Raw genomic sequence first — 15,220 nt, forward strand, 5'->3', positions numbered from 1 at the left:
GACCTGACTGCTGTCCAGAAGGCCATCATCGACACCCTCAAGCAAGAGGGTAAGACACAGAAAGAAATTTCTGAACAAATAGGCTGTTCCCAGAGTGCTGTATCAAGGCACCTCAGTGGGAAGTCTGTGGGAAGGAAAAAGTGTGGCAAGAAACGCTGCACAACGAGAAGAGATGACCGGACCCTGAGGAAGATTGTGGAGAAGGACCGATTCCAGACCTTGGGGGACCTGCGGAAGCAGTGGACTGAGTCTGGAGTAGAAACATCCAGAGCCACCGTGCACAGGCGTGTGCAGGAAATGGGCTACAGGTGCCGCATTCCCCAGGTCAAGCCACTTTTGAACCAGAAACAGCGGCAGAAGCGCCTGACCTGGGCTACAGAGAAGCAGCACAGCCTATTTGTTCAGAAATTTCTTTCTGTGTCTTACCCTCTTGCTTGAGGGTGTCAATGATGGCCTTCTGGACAGCAGTCAGGTCGGCAGTCTTACCCATGATTGCGGTTTTGAGTAATGAAACAGGCTGGGAGTTTTTAAAAGCCTCAGGAATCTTTTGCAGGTGTTTAGAGTTAATTAGTTGATTCAGATGATTAGGTTAATAAATCGTTTAGAGACCCTTTTCATGATATGCTAATTTTTTGAGATAGGAATTTTGGGTTTTAATAAGCTGTATGCCAAAATCATCAGTATTAAAACAATAAAAGACCTGAAATATTTCAGTTGGTATGTAATGAATCTAAAATATATGAAAGTTTAATTTTTATCATTACATTATGGAAAATAATGAACTATCACAATATAGTAATTTTTTGAGAAGGACCTGTAAAATATATATATATATATATATATATATATATATATATATACACTGTTTTGTCTAAATGAAAAAATAAAACACTAAAAAATCTAAAAAAAAAATGTGTATGTATATATATATATATATATATATATATATATATATATATATATACACACATATACATACACTATATATAGCACACAGATCATACAAACTACTCTTACTGTGTTTTTATGTTGTTTTTAGCAGTATAAGCCACCATCCAATTTTGTTGCATGCAAAGGCTTTGTCAAAATGACAAACTGTGTAATTTGAGCAAACTATTCCTTTAACACCTTTTTTTTGTACACTATGCTCAGGAACACTTTTACAGTTCATTGAAAGCTTTCAATAAATGTGAAGGAAGCCACATATTTCAAAGGCGGACAAAAAGCCAGTCTGAGCCATGGTTATTAAAAAAATTAAAAAATACAAAAAATTACAAATTACACCAGACAATATATATATACAGTAGTCAACATTTGAAGTGGATCAAAAAAGTTCATCAAAGTTGTCCTATCACAAGAACGGGGTATTGCTCAAAATTCATGTATAACTTTGATGAAAGGTTTTGATCCACCTCAAATGTTGACTACTGTATATATAAAATCCAAAACATTAATAAAAACTATAAAAGATGGCAATGATACTAAAACAAGATGAGTGAGATGAGTTGCCTAATGAGGCCGTTTGAACATCTGTTTTTCAGAGTTTCAATGCTCCACGCTGCTCTAAGATGAGGGTATGGAAAGAGGTCATCGCCTTCATCCTGTTTGGTGCCTCGTTTTTCCTCCTGCTTATGAGAACCACGTTACCCGTCAGGCCCTCCTACCCAAAGGCCTTAGAGATTTCTACAGGCCCTTCCTCACATCCAGCATCATCATCATCATCCTCATCATCACCATCATCGAGCTCAGCGAGGAAGCCAGCGCCGCGACGAGCGGTCAGAGCCACGGAGGACATGGGCTCCTTTCTCTCCGAATGTAAGAGAAATCAGGCTGGGTATCGGTTCAGATGTTCCAATTCGATTCGATTTCGATTCGCAAGCTCTCAATTCGATTCGATTTCGATTCCCGATTCGACTCAATGAATATACACTACCGTTCAAAAGTTTGGGGTCAATACGATGTTTAGATTTTCTTTTTTTGTTTAGAAGAAATTAATATTTTTCTTCAGAAAGGACGCATTAAATTGATCAAAAGTGACAGTAAAGACATTTATAATAATGCAAAATAAATGTCTTGAACTTTCAAAGAATCCTGAAAAAAATGAATCACGGTTTGCACAAAAATATGGGGCAGCACGACTGTTTTCAACTGTGATAATAATCATAAATGTTTCTTGAGCATCGAATCATCATATTATAGTGATTTCTGAATGATCATGTGACACTGAAGACTGGAGTAATGATGCTGAAAATTCAGCTTTGATCACAGGAATAAATTACACTTTACTGTACATTCACATAGAAAACAGCTGTTTTACATTGAAATAATATTTCACAATTTGTTTTGTATTTTTAGTCAAATAAATGCAGCCTTGGTGAGCAGAAGAGACTTCTTTTAAAAACATTAAAAATCTTACCGACCCCAAACCTTTCAACGGTAGTGTAGATTTAATACAAATCCTATATTTATAAAAAAGAACAGTGAACATAAGTTTACAAGTGGTTAATTAATAAAAAGAAAAAAAGAGCCACAAACCTGTATTTTAAACTATTTTAGGTACACGTGGGTACATTAAAACAGAACCCAACTCTATATTTCAGATTGCATACAATAAATAGACAGGATTTTGATGCAAGATGAAAAATTGATGCTGAAAATTGGACGAGTCAGAACAGATGCCTTGATCAAACAGGATCAGGTTATTTTATGTTTAAGATACATTACATGTTAACAAACATCAAATCTCACAGCATTAGCTGTAGCATGGAGGTTGCAAGCCTACGAACAGTGCAGGAAAACTAATACTGGCTTTTGGGTGATAGATAAATAAATCGATTAAAAAAAAAAATAGATTTGTGGCCTTTGAGAATCGATTTTGAATCGACCACATTTTTAAAAACGATTAATCAGAAAAAACAATTTTTTTTGCCCAGCCCTAAAGAGAAACCTTTTTTGGTTTTCCTTAGCGCCAGCGCTAGTGTGGATTAGGTGCCGTTGATGTAGACATGATGGGAAGGATTTAAAGTCATTCTTACATCGCAGTTGTGTTTATACTACATGCCTCTGCAGCCAGTCACACAAAACCTCATATAACATCAGTTCACAGTTACCACACACACAGCGTCTGTCAGCTCACTTGATATTTAAGGCAAAAGCACAAGTGAATAGTGTTAAAATGTTAACTATATCAGCATTAGGGCTGTCACAATCGATTATAAAAAATCCTTGATTGCAATTTTCCCAAGTCCACTAACTGACAAAATATCGGAAGTGGCGAATTTCATGCATTATTAGACTATTTTAAAGACTGTAAGGCATTAAAAACATTTAAAAACCATAATATAGCATATAGTGCTATTGTGAAATCACAAAGGCTGCGATTCAGTTAAATAAATATATGCCCTGTGGGTCTAAGGGTGAAGCGCGACGCTTTAATTATTCACATGCGTGCGGTTTACAAGTTTCTTCTGTCTCAGAGCGACTCTGTTCACAGTAAGTGAACTTAGTCTCTGCATGTGCTGTTTGTTTGGGTTTCTAATAATGTGCATATGGCGTGCATACTCGTTGTGTTTTTCATGTGAAGTGTTGCACTTTTAGCATTTAAATTTGAGGCTAACAAACTCAAAAACATCTCTGCATTTGTTCGGGTTGCTTGCTTATAACGTTCATATGGGTTCGCAGCGTGTGCCATTTCACCAGATTTGTAATGTTAATCATTTATAAATCTAAGCCAACACAGGAGAATACATCAATATTATTCTAAATATGCAAACTGTTGTTAATTGCAATTTCAAAATTGTTCTGAGTTTGCATGTTTTGGTGTCCACATGTTCTTGCTCAAGAAATTACAGTGGCTGTAGGATGTCTATAACAAAGAAGTGGCCAAATATTAAGGATTAAGAGGACAAAGTTTCCTTAAATGTTGTTTAGACATGCAAATGCATGATCTATTAAATTTGCATACATTTACAGAACAGAAATCTGTTTTATTTTGTTGGTGGTATAGTTAAATGTTTTTACAGAGTGGATTTTGGATGTCTCTTTTTATCACTCCATAAATCGGAAAATACTGTCAACAGCCAAAAATAAAATAAATTTAAATTTTTTATTCTATATATAAACCAAACCCTTTGTAAAAACCTTCAGAATATAGATGGGAATAAAACTGTAAAGCTGCTGAAGTGGAGATTTCTGGATCAGTGCAGGAGAGAAAACTCATTTGGAGAAAACGTCCCTTAAATGAATTTATGTATTGTAACTGAAATCTACAGTCGCTAATAGATCATAGTCACTTGAGGTTTTCTTTCCACTAATCTGAAATAACATGTTATGAACAGCCAAATAGCCCAAAATCTCAAGACTGACCAGTGCATGTAGTGACATGCTGACAAGTTATGCTAATCAAAAGTGTAGAAACTGGCAAATATTTAATCTCATAAAGATAATTCAAGGAACATTTCAAGTTATTGGCCAACAAACCCTAAATTAAATTTAGTTTATTATTGTCAAGAATATTTTTAGCCCATTTCTTTAGCTCATTCAGACACTGACTGTATGTTGAAACAGCTGCATGAACAGTGTGCAATTACACACGAAAGCAATTTTCCTAAAACATATCCGGACTGACTTGTAAAGACTGCAAAGAAAAGCAGACCTATGCTTATCTTACATATAGGAGAGTTTTTCTCAACCTGGTACACATTTTGCATCTTTCTCTTATCTGACACACCCATCTTGGTGTTTTTAAAGACATAATAATGAGTTAAAATCAGGTGTTTAATTGGGGAGACATACAAAATGTGTAGTGTTAGGACAGGGTTAGGAACTACTGACATAATACGTAATCCTACTTTACAACCTTGATCATTATAGAGATTTAAAGTTATATTTAAATTATAGAGACAAAATGTGCAAAATCAAGCCCTTTCAGTTGTTAAGTGTAACACAACCAATATTATAATTGTTTGAAATACTGTAGAGAAGAAGAAAAAAATCTGAATTTTTATATGGACAACATAAGACACTGATTGTGATTTTAATTGCAATTTTAGCAAATGCATTAGTTTCTAAATATTGTTCAAAAAATTAACCAGAAGGAAATCAAATTATCACCTTATATTGACAGATTCGCTATGCTACAACCTGTATATTTTTAGCATGCTGCATTCTGATTGGCAAACATCTTTTGCATAAAGAGTTTAAATAATGACTTCATATGGCAGCTTTTAGCAATTTAGAAATTACTCAAGCGTCTATCGAACTGTAATTTTATTGCAATTGTGATTAGTTGCACAGCCCTATCCTAGACAGCAATGAGTTTAAATGGAGAGCTGAAGCTGAGGTTACCGACTTTACTTCAACACATGCGTCTCCTGAAAATAAGACTCGAGTATAATCTCACACGTCTGTTTTAGTCATATTGAACATTTCAAATTCTTAACTATAAAGGCCAAACTTTCTGCCTATTTGCATTCATTTTATAGTTCTAGAGACCACAGTGAGGGTAGATGCCATTAAAATGTAATTAGACACGGATGAAAATAAAAAGAAAGTACAAAAGGTATATAAAGTCCTATATATTAAGTCCAGGGCTCAACAATACGGATTTTGTTTCTGCCCAGAAAACCATAAATTCAAAATACACTTTTGCTTGAAAACAATGATATATGATGCGAAACATTACTGTTTGGTTTGTAGTTTAACACATTCTTAATGATGCTTTCCAGTCATTTTAACTGCTTCCATGTAAGCCAGCTAGAATGTTTGAGTTTGCAATAAAAATTTATGTAAAATATACAATTTTCAACTGCAATGCAGAACTGATTCGAAACACACTTTCGCGCTGACCCACTGATGAGCCAATTGCAACCTATTGAAATGAACTACATGTTTAAACCCAACAGCCTTCCGCCTTGTTTTCATTCGTGTCAAATTAAATGTGCTTTCCGTCCTCAATAAGGTCTATTCTTACAGTATTTTAACAACTGTTTCATTTGTGTCTACTTTTACCTCTAAGGAATTTTAGTAAAAACATCTAAGACAAAGTTGATACTTAATGCAAACATTACTAAGGTCTGAAACACACTTAATGCAAGCACAAGTTGCCACAAGATTCACTATAGCGGGAATTAGCACAAAATTCTACAGTGAGCTTTTTCTTTCAGGTGAATCAATTTGAAGAGAATCTTTAGAGTTATTTGTTAGCACATTTATAGGTATTGTAGCTACCCATATAGAGCTGTTGAGTTTGTAAAGCCTAGAAAAGAATTGGCATTTTAATGAGTTCCCTCAAGACTTTCCTGTGTTTTCATTAAAGTAAAATTAATTCTGAAGCTAACAAAAAGAGACTTTCACATTTTGTTCCACAACAGCACACTGTAAAATATAACTGCAAGCAGTGATTTGCGGGGCCAAGCACCTTTTGGCCATGTTTGACACATTTGGATTTAATTTGGAAACGTATTCTACTTTGCAAAATTCCCATTGTTAAACAGTTGCTACATATTGAATTATTAGAAAACCTTCAAAGCTTTAACCTTTTTTACACAGCATGGTAGTCATTCACAGTGGTTTGTTCTAATTTTATGGAGACTTGAGTTGTTAAAGGTAGAACTGCAGCAATTGGCTCCAAATTACATAACATTACACAATCATCTGAAGTTGTATAACATGAGAATCAAACCCACAATACCTGGTCAGGTGCTTGTCACTCATCCCATTCTGCCATTGAGAAGACACACGGGCTAATGTCTGTAGTTCAAGTGAAAATCAATTGAAAATAATTAGAAGACTTGTGTACGAATGCTGTACATTTTTTTCCATTTAAACTGAGTCATTCATAAATGTATATGTGGAACAAAAATAAAAATCAACTGAAGCATCTTTTCTTGCCACTGTATCTCTAGTGGTCTGGGCATGTGCCACACAGGATTCGAACCCACAACCAGAATGGTTTGGGGCTCGTGGCACGTGGTTTAGCAGATTGTGCCACTCAGAGGACGCTGAATTACAAAGCTCAGAGGAGAGGTTTCAGTGTAAGAATAAGCACACAAAAGCATGCTGACGAGATTAGCATACTAAGCTAACTTAATGCTAATGTAGCTTATGGTTAGCCTGATAACTGAAGAGCCACATTAGAAATAATGGCATCTGGTTATGCTGGTTATGCTAGCTATGCTAATTGATTAGCATGCTAAACTAACTAGCATAAGGCTACAAATATAGGCAAGGTCGAATTTGAAGACAAATAACTTGGAAATATGGAAATGGTAGCGAATATCAAAAATCTGTTCAGTCATTTCAATGTGGCTTGGTCCAAAAGATCATCTGATCACATTTTGGGCTAAATTGAGCAATTGAGCAAAATTTGAAGGAGGAGAGGCGAAAAAACTGTTTTTCATTTGCTTTAATATGGCAAACATTCACATTGTTGGAAAATGACAAATGAGATATCGTCAGAATAGGCATAAGCCAAGAAATATAATGAAAAAAAGAAATCAAAATTTGAACAATGTTTTCAAAAGTTATAAGCATTTTTGCAAAAAAAACTCTGGAACACTAGGTGGCGCTCTGTTCAAACTTCTCACGTACCTTCAGGACATGTGTTCCGCACAAAATTTTTGTGAAGATACAGGTCCTTCTCAAAAAATTAGCATATTGTGATAAAGTTCATTATTTTCCATTATGTAATGATAAAATTAAACTTTCATATATTTTAGATTCATTGCACACCAACTGAAATATTTCAGGTCTTCTATTGTTTTAATACTGATGATTTTGTCATACAGCTCATGAAAACCCAAAATTCCTATCTCAAAAAATTTGCATATTTCATCCAACCAATAAAAGTAGTGTTTTTAATACAAAAAAAGTCAACCTTCAAATAATTATGTTCAGTTATGCACTCAATACTTGGTCGGGAATCCTTTTGCAGAAATGACTGCTTCAATGCGGCGTGGCATGGAGGCAATCAGCCTTTGGCACTGCTGAGGTGTTATGGAGGCCCAGGATGCTTCAATAGCGGCCTTAAGCTCAAGCGTGTTGGGTCTTGCGTCTCTCAACTTTCTCTTCACAATATCCCACAGATTCTCTATGGGGTTCAGGTCAGGAGAGTTGGCAGGCCAATTGATCACAGTAATACCATGGTCAGTAAACCATTTACCAGTGGTTTTGGCACTGTGAGCAGGTGCCAGGTCGTGCTGAAAAATGAAATCAGATGGAAGCATGAAGTGCTCCAAAATCTCCTGATAGCTAGCTGCATTGACCCTGCCTTTGATAAAACACAGTGGACCAACACCAGCAGCTGACATGGCACCCCAGACCATCACTGACTGTGGGTACTTGACACTGGACTTCAGGCATTTTGGCATTTCCTTCTCCCCAGTCTTCCTCCAGACTCTGGCACCTTGATTTCCGAATGACATGCAAAATTTGCTTTCATCCGAAAAAAGTACTTTGGACCACTGAGCAACAGTCCAGTGCTGCTTCTCTGTAGCCCAGGTCAGGCGCTTCTGCCGCTGTTTCTGGTTCAAAAGTGTCTTGACCTGGGGAATGCGGCACCTGTAGCCCATTTCCTGCACACGCCTGTGCACGGTGGCTCTGGATGTTTCTACTCCAGACTCAGTCCACTGCTTCCGCAGGTCCCCCAAGGTCTGGAATCGGTCCTTCTCCACAATCTTCCTCAGGGTCCGGTCACCTCTTCTCGTTGTGCAGCGTTTTTTGCCACACTTTTTCCTTCCCACAGACTTCCCACTGAGGTGCCTTGATACAGCACTCTGGGAACATCCTATTTGTTCAGAAATTTCTTTCGGTGTCTTACCCTCTTGCTTGAGGGTGTCAATGATGGCCTTCTGGACAGCAGTCAGGTCGGCAGTCTTACCCATGATTGCGGTTTTGAGTAATGAAACAGGCTGGGAGTTTTTAAAAGCCTCAGGAATCTTTTGCAGGTGTTTTAAAGTTAATTAGTTAAATAGCTCGTTTAGAGACCCTTTTCATGATATGCTTATTTTTTGAGATAGGTATTTGGGGTTTTCATGAGCTGTATGCCAAATTCATCAGTATTAAAACAATAAAAAACCTGAAATATTTCAGTTGGTGTGCAATGAATCTAAAATATATGAAAGTTTAATTTTTATCGTTACATTATAGAAAATAATGAACTTTATCACAATATGCTATTTTTTTTAGAAGGACCTGTATGTCAAATAGTTTAAAAGATATTGCAAATTATGACAAAATTATGACAAACTGTTCAAAAGTTATTAGCCAAAATGGCCATTTTCCAGATCTCATGACCAGTAGGTGGCGCTGTTCCCAACTTTGACATAGACTCTCAGATCATGGTTACGATGAAGCTTACCAATTTTCGTTTCAATTGATCAAAGTTTGGCCGAGCTATAGCTTCTGAACCAATTTTGGGTCGACCTCGTTAAGTTTGCGACATCATAACTTTTGATCAAAGATGAATAAAAATAATCTATTCAGTAATTTCGGTGCGGCTCAGTCCAAAGATAATTTGAGCATATTTTGGACAAAATTGGACAAATTTTTAAGGAGTAGTAGCAAAAAAACTGCATACTGTACTTTTCAAAATGGCCACTACTGTAATGGGAGGAGTCTTAGTGTAAGATATTGATTGTGATGATCACCATAATAAGTGGAATGTACTAAGTTTCATTTTTCTAGATTAAAGGGTTCAAAAGTTATAACCATTTCAATGTTGAATTTTTGAACTGGTGGTGGCGCTATAGAGTTGGTCCTAGAGACTCAAAAATTGGTCCAATTAGTTTTCATGACCATCTCTACAATTGTGCCAAATTTCATCATTTTCCTACTTATGGTTCATAGGGCTGCTATTGACTCTCATTCAGGAAAAATAATAATAAGACAACTAACAATTACAATAGGGGCTATCCCCTTTGGGATTACACAGTCAGACTCAAACATACGTTTTTTCAGAAATACAGCGAATAAAAAAATTCAAGTTGTTTGCAAGTTGCTACACATCCATTTACTCTTGTAGTTCTTGCATCTCTCTTAAAAGCAAACATTCTAAATAGAACATTGAAGGGTTCCGTCAGGCACTTCATATATATAACCATTTAGGGATTCCCATCATGGCATCATTTCATGAATTTAGTTTGAATTCATTTAGCTTGAATTCATTAAAAAAAAATTATGAATTACGCAGCTCAATAACATTATTAGAAATAATTTGAAATAACCAATTAAACATCACAGCAAGACATTTCTTCTTATATAGAACATTACTGGCATTAATAGTTCTTTTGAGTCAAGAACCCTAGGTCTGTATAGAACCCCATTGAACCTTTTTTATTGCGGCAACTTGTTAGCAAAAAACAGACTAATAGTGTATAATTTATGTTGTAGAACAAAATTGTGAAATGAATGAACCTTACTTTACTCATAAATCCAAAACTGCTATTCTAAAAAACCCACAATACACTCCAGAGGGAACTGATGGTAAACGATCCTAGCTCTGGTTTAATGACACAGACATTCAAAGGTAACTCAATCGCCCCTTGAGAACTTAGGTTTGTTTCCGCCACAGAAACACAAACGCACGTTAAGTATATTTAATGGCTCATTAGCAAAAATGTGGAAAGCATACATTGATGTAAAGTATGTTTCTGGCCTAAGAACACAATTAAGTCTCTTGAATTATGGAAGAGCAAACTTTAACATTCTCCTCTGGGTGTTTTTCCTCCTCTAGTCTCGTACCTCTTCCAAAGCTTCACCGAGGGCGAGCTGAAGAAGGTGATTGCGACTCTGGTGGACCGAAAGGAAAGGAGGATCAGAACCGAGACGGGGCGGAGAACCAAACGAGCACGGAAGGGCCCAAAACCGTGCTCTCTACATGAGGTCGAGCTCACGGTGAGCGAGCTTGGGCTCGGGTACGAAAGCGACGAGACTGTGCGCTTCAGATACTGCAGTGGGAAGTGCATCCATGAGAGACGCAACTATGACTTTGTAATGGAGCACATGCAGTTAAATAATGGCTCGAGTGAAAAAGGCCGACGTGGACGGGAAAACGGAAAAAAGGACAAGACGCGCTACACTCCTTGTTGTAGGCCTACGAAGTTCGAGAAGAAAATGTCTTTCTTTGACAACAAGGACAGATTCTACACAATCCAGAACGTGTCTGCGAGAGCGTGTGGTTGCGTATGACATTCAGGGAACTGTGGAAATACATTACCATAGAAATACCAGAAAATGTTTCAGAATTCCATGCTAACTATAGGAGCTTTGGAAAGTGCGACCGCGTGACACGCAAAAACGATTCGAGAACGAGAAACGAAAAAATGCTGAGAGCGGTTCGGTACGCCACCATGGAAAGAATGAAAGCTACAGAAAAGTGATGCACAAAACACAAAAGACAACGCCTGAATTGTCTAAAGCCAACTGTGGAAAGTTTGTCACAGGAAAAAGTTTTGTTTCTGCCTTTTCAGTGGATACTGGCACTTATGCTTAGTGACTTTAACCAAAGGTGGATCGCTGGTTTAATCAATGGGACCGAAAGCTGGCGGGAGACTCATTTTGCCTTCCACTGGAAACGTCTGCAGAAGAACAAGTATATATATAATAGTATTTATCCGAAGATATATATATGGTAGAGGGCTACAGCGACAACTGTACGCTGCTCGCTTTTGTTACGAATCTGAATACTGAAGTATTGAAGTGCAACACAGCTGTGAAAACTACCTCATTTCTTTCTTCGTTTCTTTTTTGTTTGTTTTCTTAGGAGAATGTACATGCAATGAATCTTGTTCTACCGCACCCACTTCCTGGGATTACATTAGTCAGAAATATGAATCAGAGGTATACATGTGGAAAAATGCTTCTCTACCAAAAGTTTTCAAGGATAGATATTACCTAAAACAACATTGTCACGTATATGCACACTATATATCAAGCCCTCAAATTTGACCTTAAAGCCTTGCCAATGCATGTCTGATCATATTCCACTTTCCCTCGTCTTTGAGACAATTTATACCCAAATATTTAGATTTAAAATAGGAATAGGCCACCCAATTCCAAAAGCCAGTAGGAAAAAGTATAACTTCAAATGTTTTCCCAAAGGTGTCGTCCCTCAAAGACCTTAAAAGTTCATTTTTCTCATGAACATGTTTACATTCTTCTAGACAATGATCAACTCGAGATACATTGTCTTTTGGAAAGTAATTCCAGATTTACACCTTTTCAACAGCAAACGTATACATTAATTATCCTTGAACACATTTATGGACAAATAATTGTAACCTTTATTTCTACAGATGGAACATTTGACTCATATTTACTCACCCTCATGTCATTCCAAACCCGTAAGACTTTCGTTCATCTTCAGAACACAAATGTAGAAGTTTTTGATGAAATCTGAGAGATTTCTGTCCCTCCATTGACAGCTACCACTTTGATTTGATGCTTCAAAAAGTTCATAAAGAGATCGTAAAACTAATCCATATGAATTGAGCTGTTTAGTCCAAATTGTCTGATGAGACACAATCGCTTTATATGATGAACAGATTGAATTTAGGCATTTATTCACATATAAACATACATCAACGCAAACATCAGTTGTGGTAAACAGAAGCTCAAGCATGTTCGCTTGACGTGCCAGACCCAATGAGGTTTATTCTCGTGTTTCGCCGCACGTTTGAGCTTCTGTTTATGTTCGCTGATCAATGTTTATAAGTGAATAACAGACTAAATTCAATCTGTTTGTTCATCATATAAAGCGATCGAGTCTCTTCAGAAAATTTGGACTAAACCGCTCAATTCATATGGATTAGTTTTACGATCTCTTTATGAACTTTTTGAAGCATCAAAGTGGTAGTTGCGTAGCTGTCAATGGAGGAAAAGAAAGCTCTCAGATGTCATCAATATTATCTTAATTTGTGTACTGAAGATGAACGAAAATCTTACAGGACTGGAACGACATGAGGGCGAGTAATTAATGACAGAATTTAAATTTTTACGTGAACTGTACCTTTAAGAACCATTTTCTGCTGTACCGGGTTCTTCAGTAGCTAAATGGTTCTTTGGTGATAAAATAAAATTCTTGATTATTCAGATAAACGTATTGGCTTCTGGCTTATAAAGCACCAGTATGTAATGTTAAATTTCACAAAATCAGTCAAGAACATGTCTGGGTCATTGAAACTCAATCAAATGAAAGACATAAAAAATATATATTTTACAGGAAGTGATGTCTTTTTAAAACAAATAAGAGTTTTTTTCATTGCACTCATTCGCATTACAGCAAGGCAAAAAAAAAAAGAATTATTATTTCAACTATTTATATATTGTGCATGATTTGTACCACCTTTCATTTATGCAGATTTAAATATAAAAAGACCATATTGCAGTAACAAGCATAATGAAAATCAGTCAGTAATAATCAGTAATTTGTACTGATTGTAAAATAATACTGTAATTATGGTAATGAGAATTTGAAAACACCCATATACGTTTCTCTAAAGAGCTACCCAAGTTACCTAAAAGGGTTATTTTATGACATCAGACTGAAAACCCCTTTGAACCTTTATTTTTAAGAGAATACATGTTTCACCCTTTCATTAGAAAACATTCTTTATGTTATTCTAGGTACTGGACTAATCATGGAGTATGAAATGTGTCATAAACACAGTTAACTGATAATTGCATGTGTGAAGATGAACTGCTGAAAAGACTGATGGAGGAGTTGACAGTTCTAAGCTGTTCAGACATACAGGATTAAGCGTTAAGTTTAGCCTTGTCTTTTCAGAAACATATTGTAAAAGTGCAGCCAGTCTTCTTAATGCTACATTCCAATTAAATCCCTGTATACATTACACCGTATTCCAAGCTTCAACCTCAGTCAGAAACACCAAACGACAAATCTGGTTTATATACAAAGCGTAATGAACAATCTGATATAGTTGAATTATAGTTGAGTCAAATGAGGCACAATCCCCAAAACGTTTCTTGATATTTCTTCAGACGACTTCCTTATCCTTGTTGTTCTTTCTCAACGAAAAAGTCTGGTCTAATTGAATAACTCGGAAGTAATTAAGGACAAAAGTACAAATGAGATTGGAGTAACGCCGGGATCCGTCAAGCCCTAAACACGTCTTTCCTTCAAAGCTAATGGAATTACTGTAAAAACAAGGTAACAGCTAATGGAGCATGCAGTCATTTTACATAGATCAATTCTATTTCAATTCAGGTGGAACAATTTTTTGTCATTAATGTATTTGAATTGCAAATTAAAACAAATCTTCTGAATGATAATGAAATTCTAAAATCTTGACACACACTGTCAAACATTGTGCAAGGAATGAATACATTTTAAACGTAGATCCTGTTTAAAAGTTTAAAACGTTTAAAAGTACATTCTGCCCTGTGGAAATATCAAGGGTAGACAAGAAAATGTGTCATTAATTTTTTTGTATTTTTATTTTTTATTTATTTAGGGCACCTTGCCAATGGAACCCTAGTAAGCGATTAAACTGTGTCTAAGCTTGCTAATTGGATACAGAACGTGATCGCTTGCTTCGACCAGGCAGTATCACTGTTGTTTATGCAAATAAAATTCTTATTTCGAAAATATGCACACAAAAAAAAATGTCATGTCACCCGGCATGTATGGAAATAGATCCTAAGTTTTTGTCCTCCTCTGAAAAAAAGATAATTCAAATAGGACAAGGGGTTCAGTGACTCTACTTCTGTCCATTTATATTGGAGTGGAGTACTTCAGTGTCTGTATTTCTGTGTAAAAATGAGTTGAAAGTACTGCGGCAGTATTACAGGAATGCAAGTGTGTGTGTGTGTATGTGTGTGTGTTGTTACATTTCCCATGTCAACTAATCATGATCAGCATTTGGGAGTGTTGGATTTTTAACACCAACAGCAGAAATGTCGATGCAGTGCATCTGTATTGTGGATAAACCGTATTTATTGCAAAATGCTTTACATTTATATTTAGATATTTCAGGAGGGTGACCGAAACTTATTTATTATTGTACACTTGTGCCAAATGGAATTTCTAAAGTCGGCTGAATAAACATACCCAGCTTACAACAACAAAATTGCTTATTTGTCTTGAATTTCTAAATTCACTTTCCTGTTTATGCTCATACAACATGTGTAGACAGAATATTTACAATGCCGCAACTTCAGGGCACAAACAGAAGAATTCAATTCTGGTGGGAGAGATCTTGTT

General features: G+C 36.2%; 1 protein-coding gene and 1 long non-coding RNA gene across 3 annotated transcripts in view; one reads left to right on the forward strand and one right to left on the reverse strand.

Moving 5' to 3' along the window:
- The window catches only part of LOC143731380 (uncharacterized), a 34,145-nt gene extending 19,381 nt beyond the window's left edge, over positions 1 to 14,764 (forward strand). Inside the window, exons 3-4 of the mRNA XM_077222257.1 lie at positions 1,542 to 1,815; positions 10,733 to 14,764. Of these exons, the coding sequence (XP_077078372.1) occupies positions 1,569 to 1,815; positions 10,733 to 11,187 (702 nt within the window). The 5' untranslated portion in view covers positions 1,542 to 1,568 and the 3' untranslated portion in view covers positions 11,188 to 14,764. The remainder of the gene's footprint in view (positions 1 to 1,541; positions 1,816 to 10,732) is intronic.
- Positions 1 to 15,220, reverse strand: part of LOC143731381 (uncharacterized) — an 80,191-nt gene that overhangs the window by 58,206 nt on the left and 6,765 nt on the right. The gene's annotated exons all lie outside the window — the stretch shown is intronic.

This window comes from Siphateles boraxobius, unplaced genomic scaffold, assembly GCF_051911475.1.
Source record: "Siphateles boraxobius isolate OS27281-9 unplaced genomic scaffold, OSU_SipBor_1 86, whole genome shotgun sequence".
In the NCBI taxonomy this organism is placed as follows: Eukaryota; Metazoa; Chordata; class Actinopteri; order Cypriniformes; family Leuciscidae; genus Siphateles; species Siphateles boraxobius.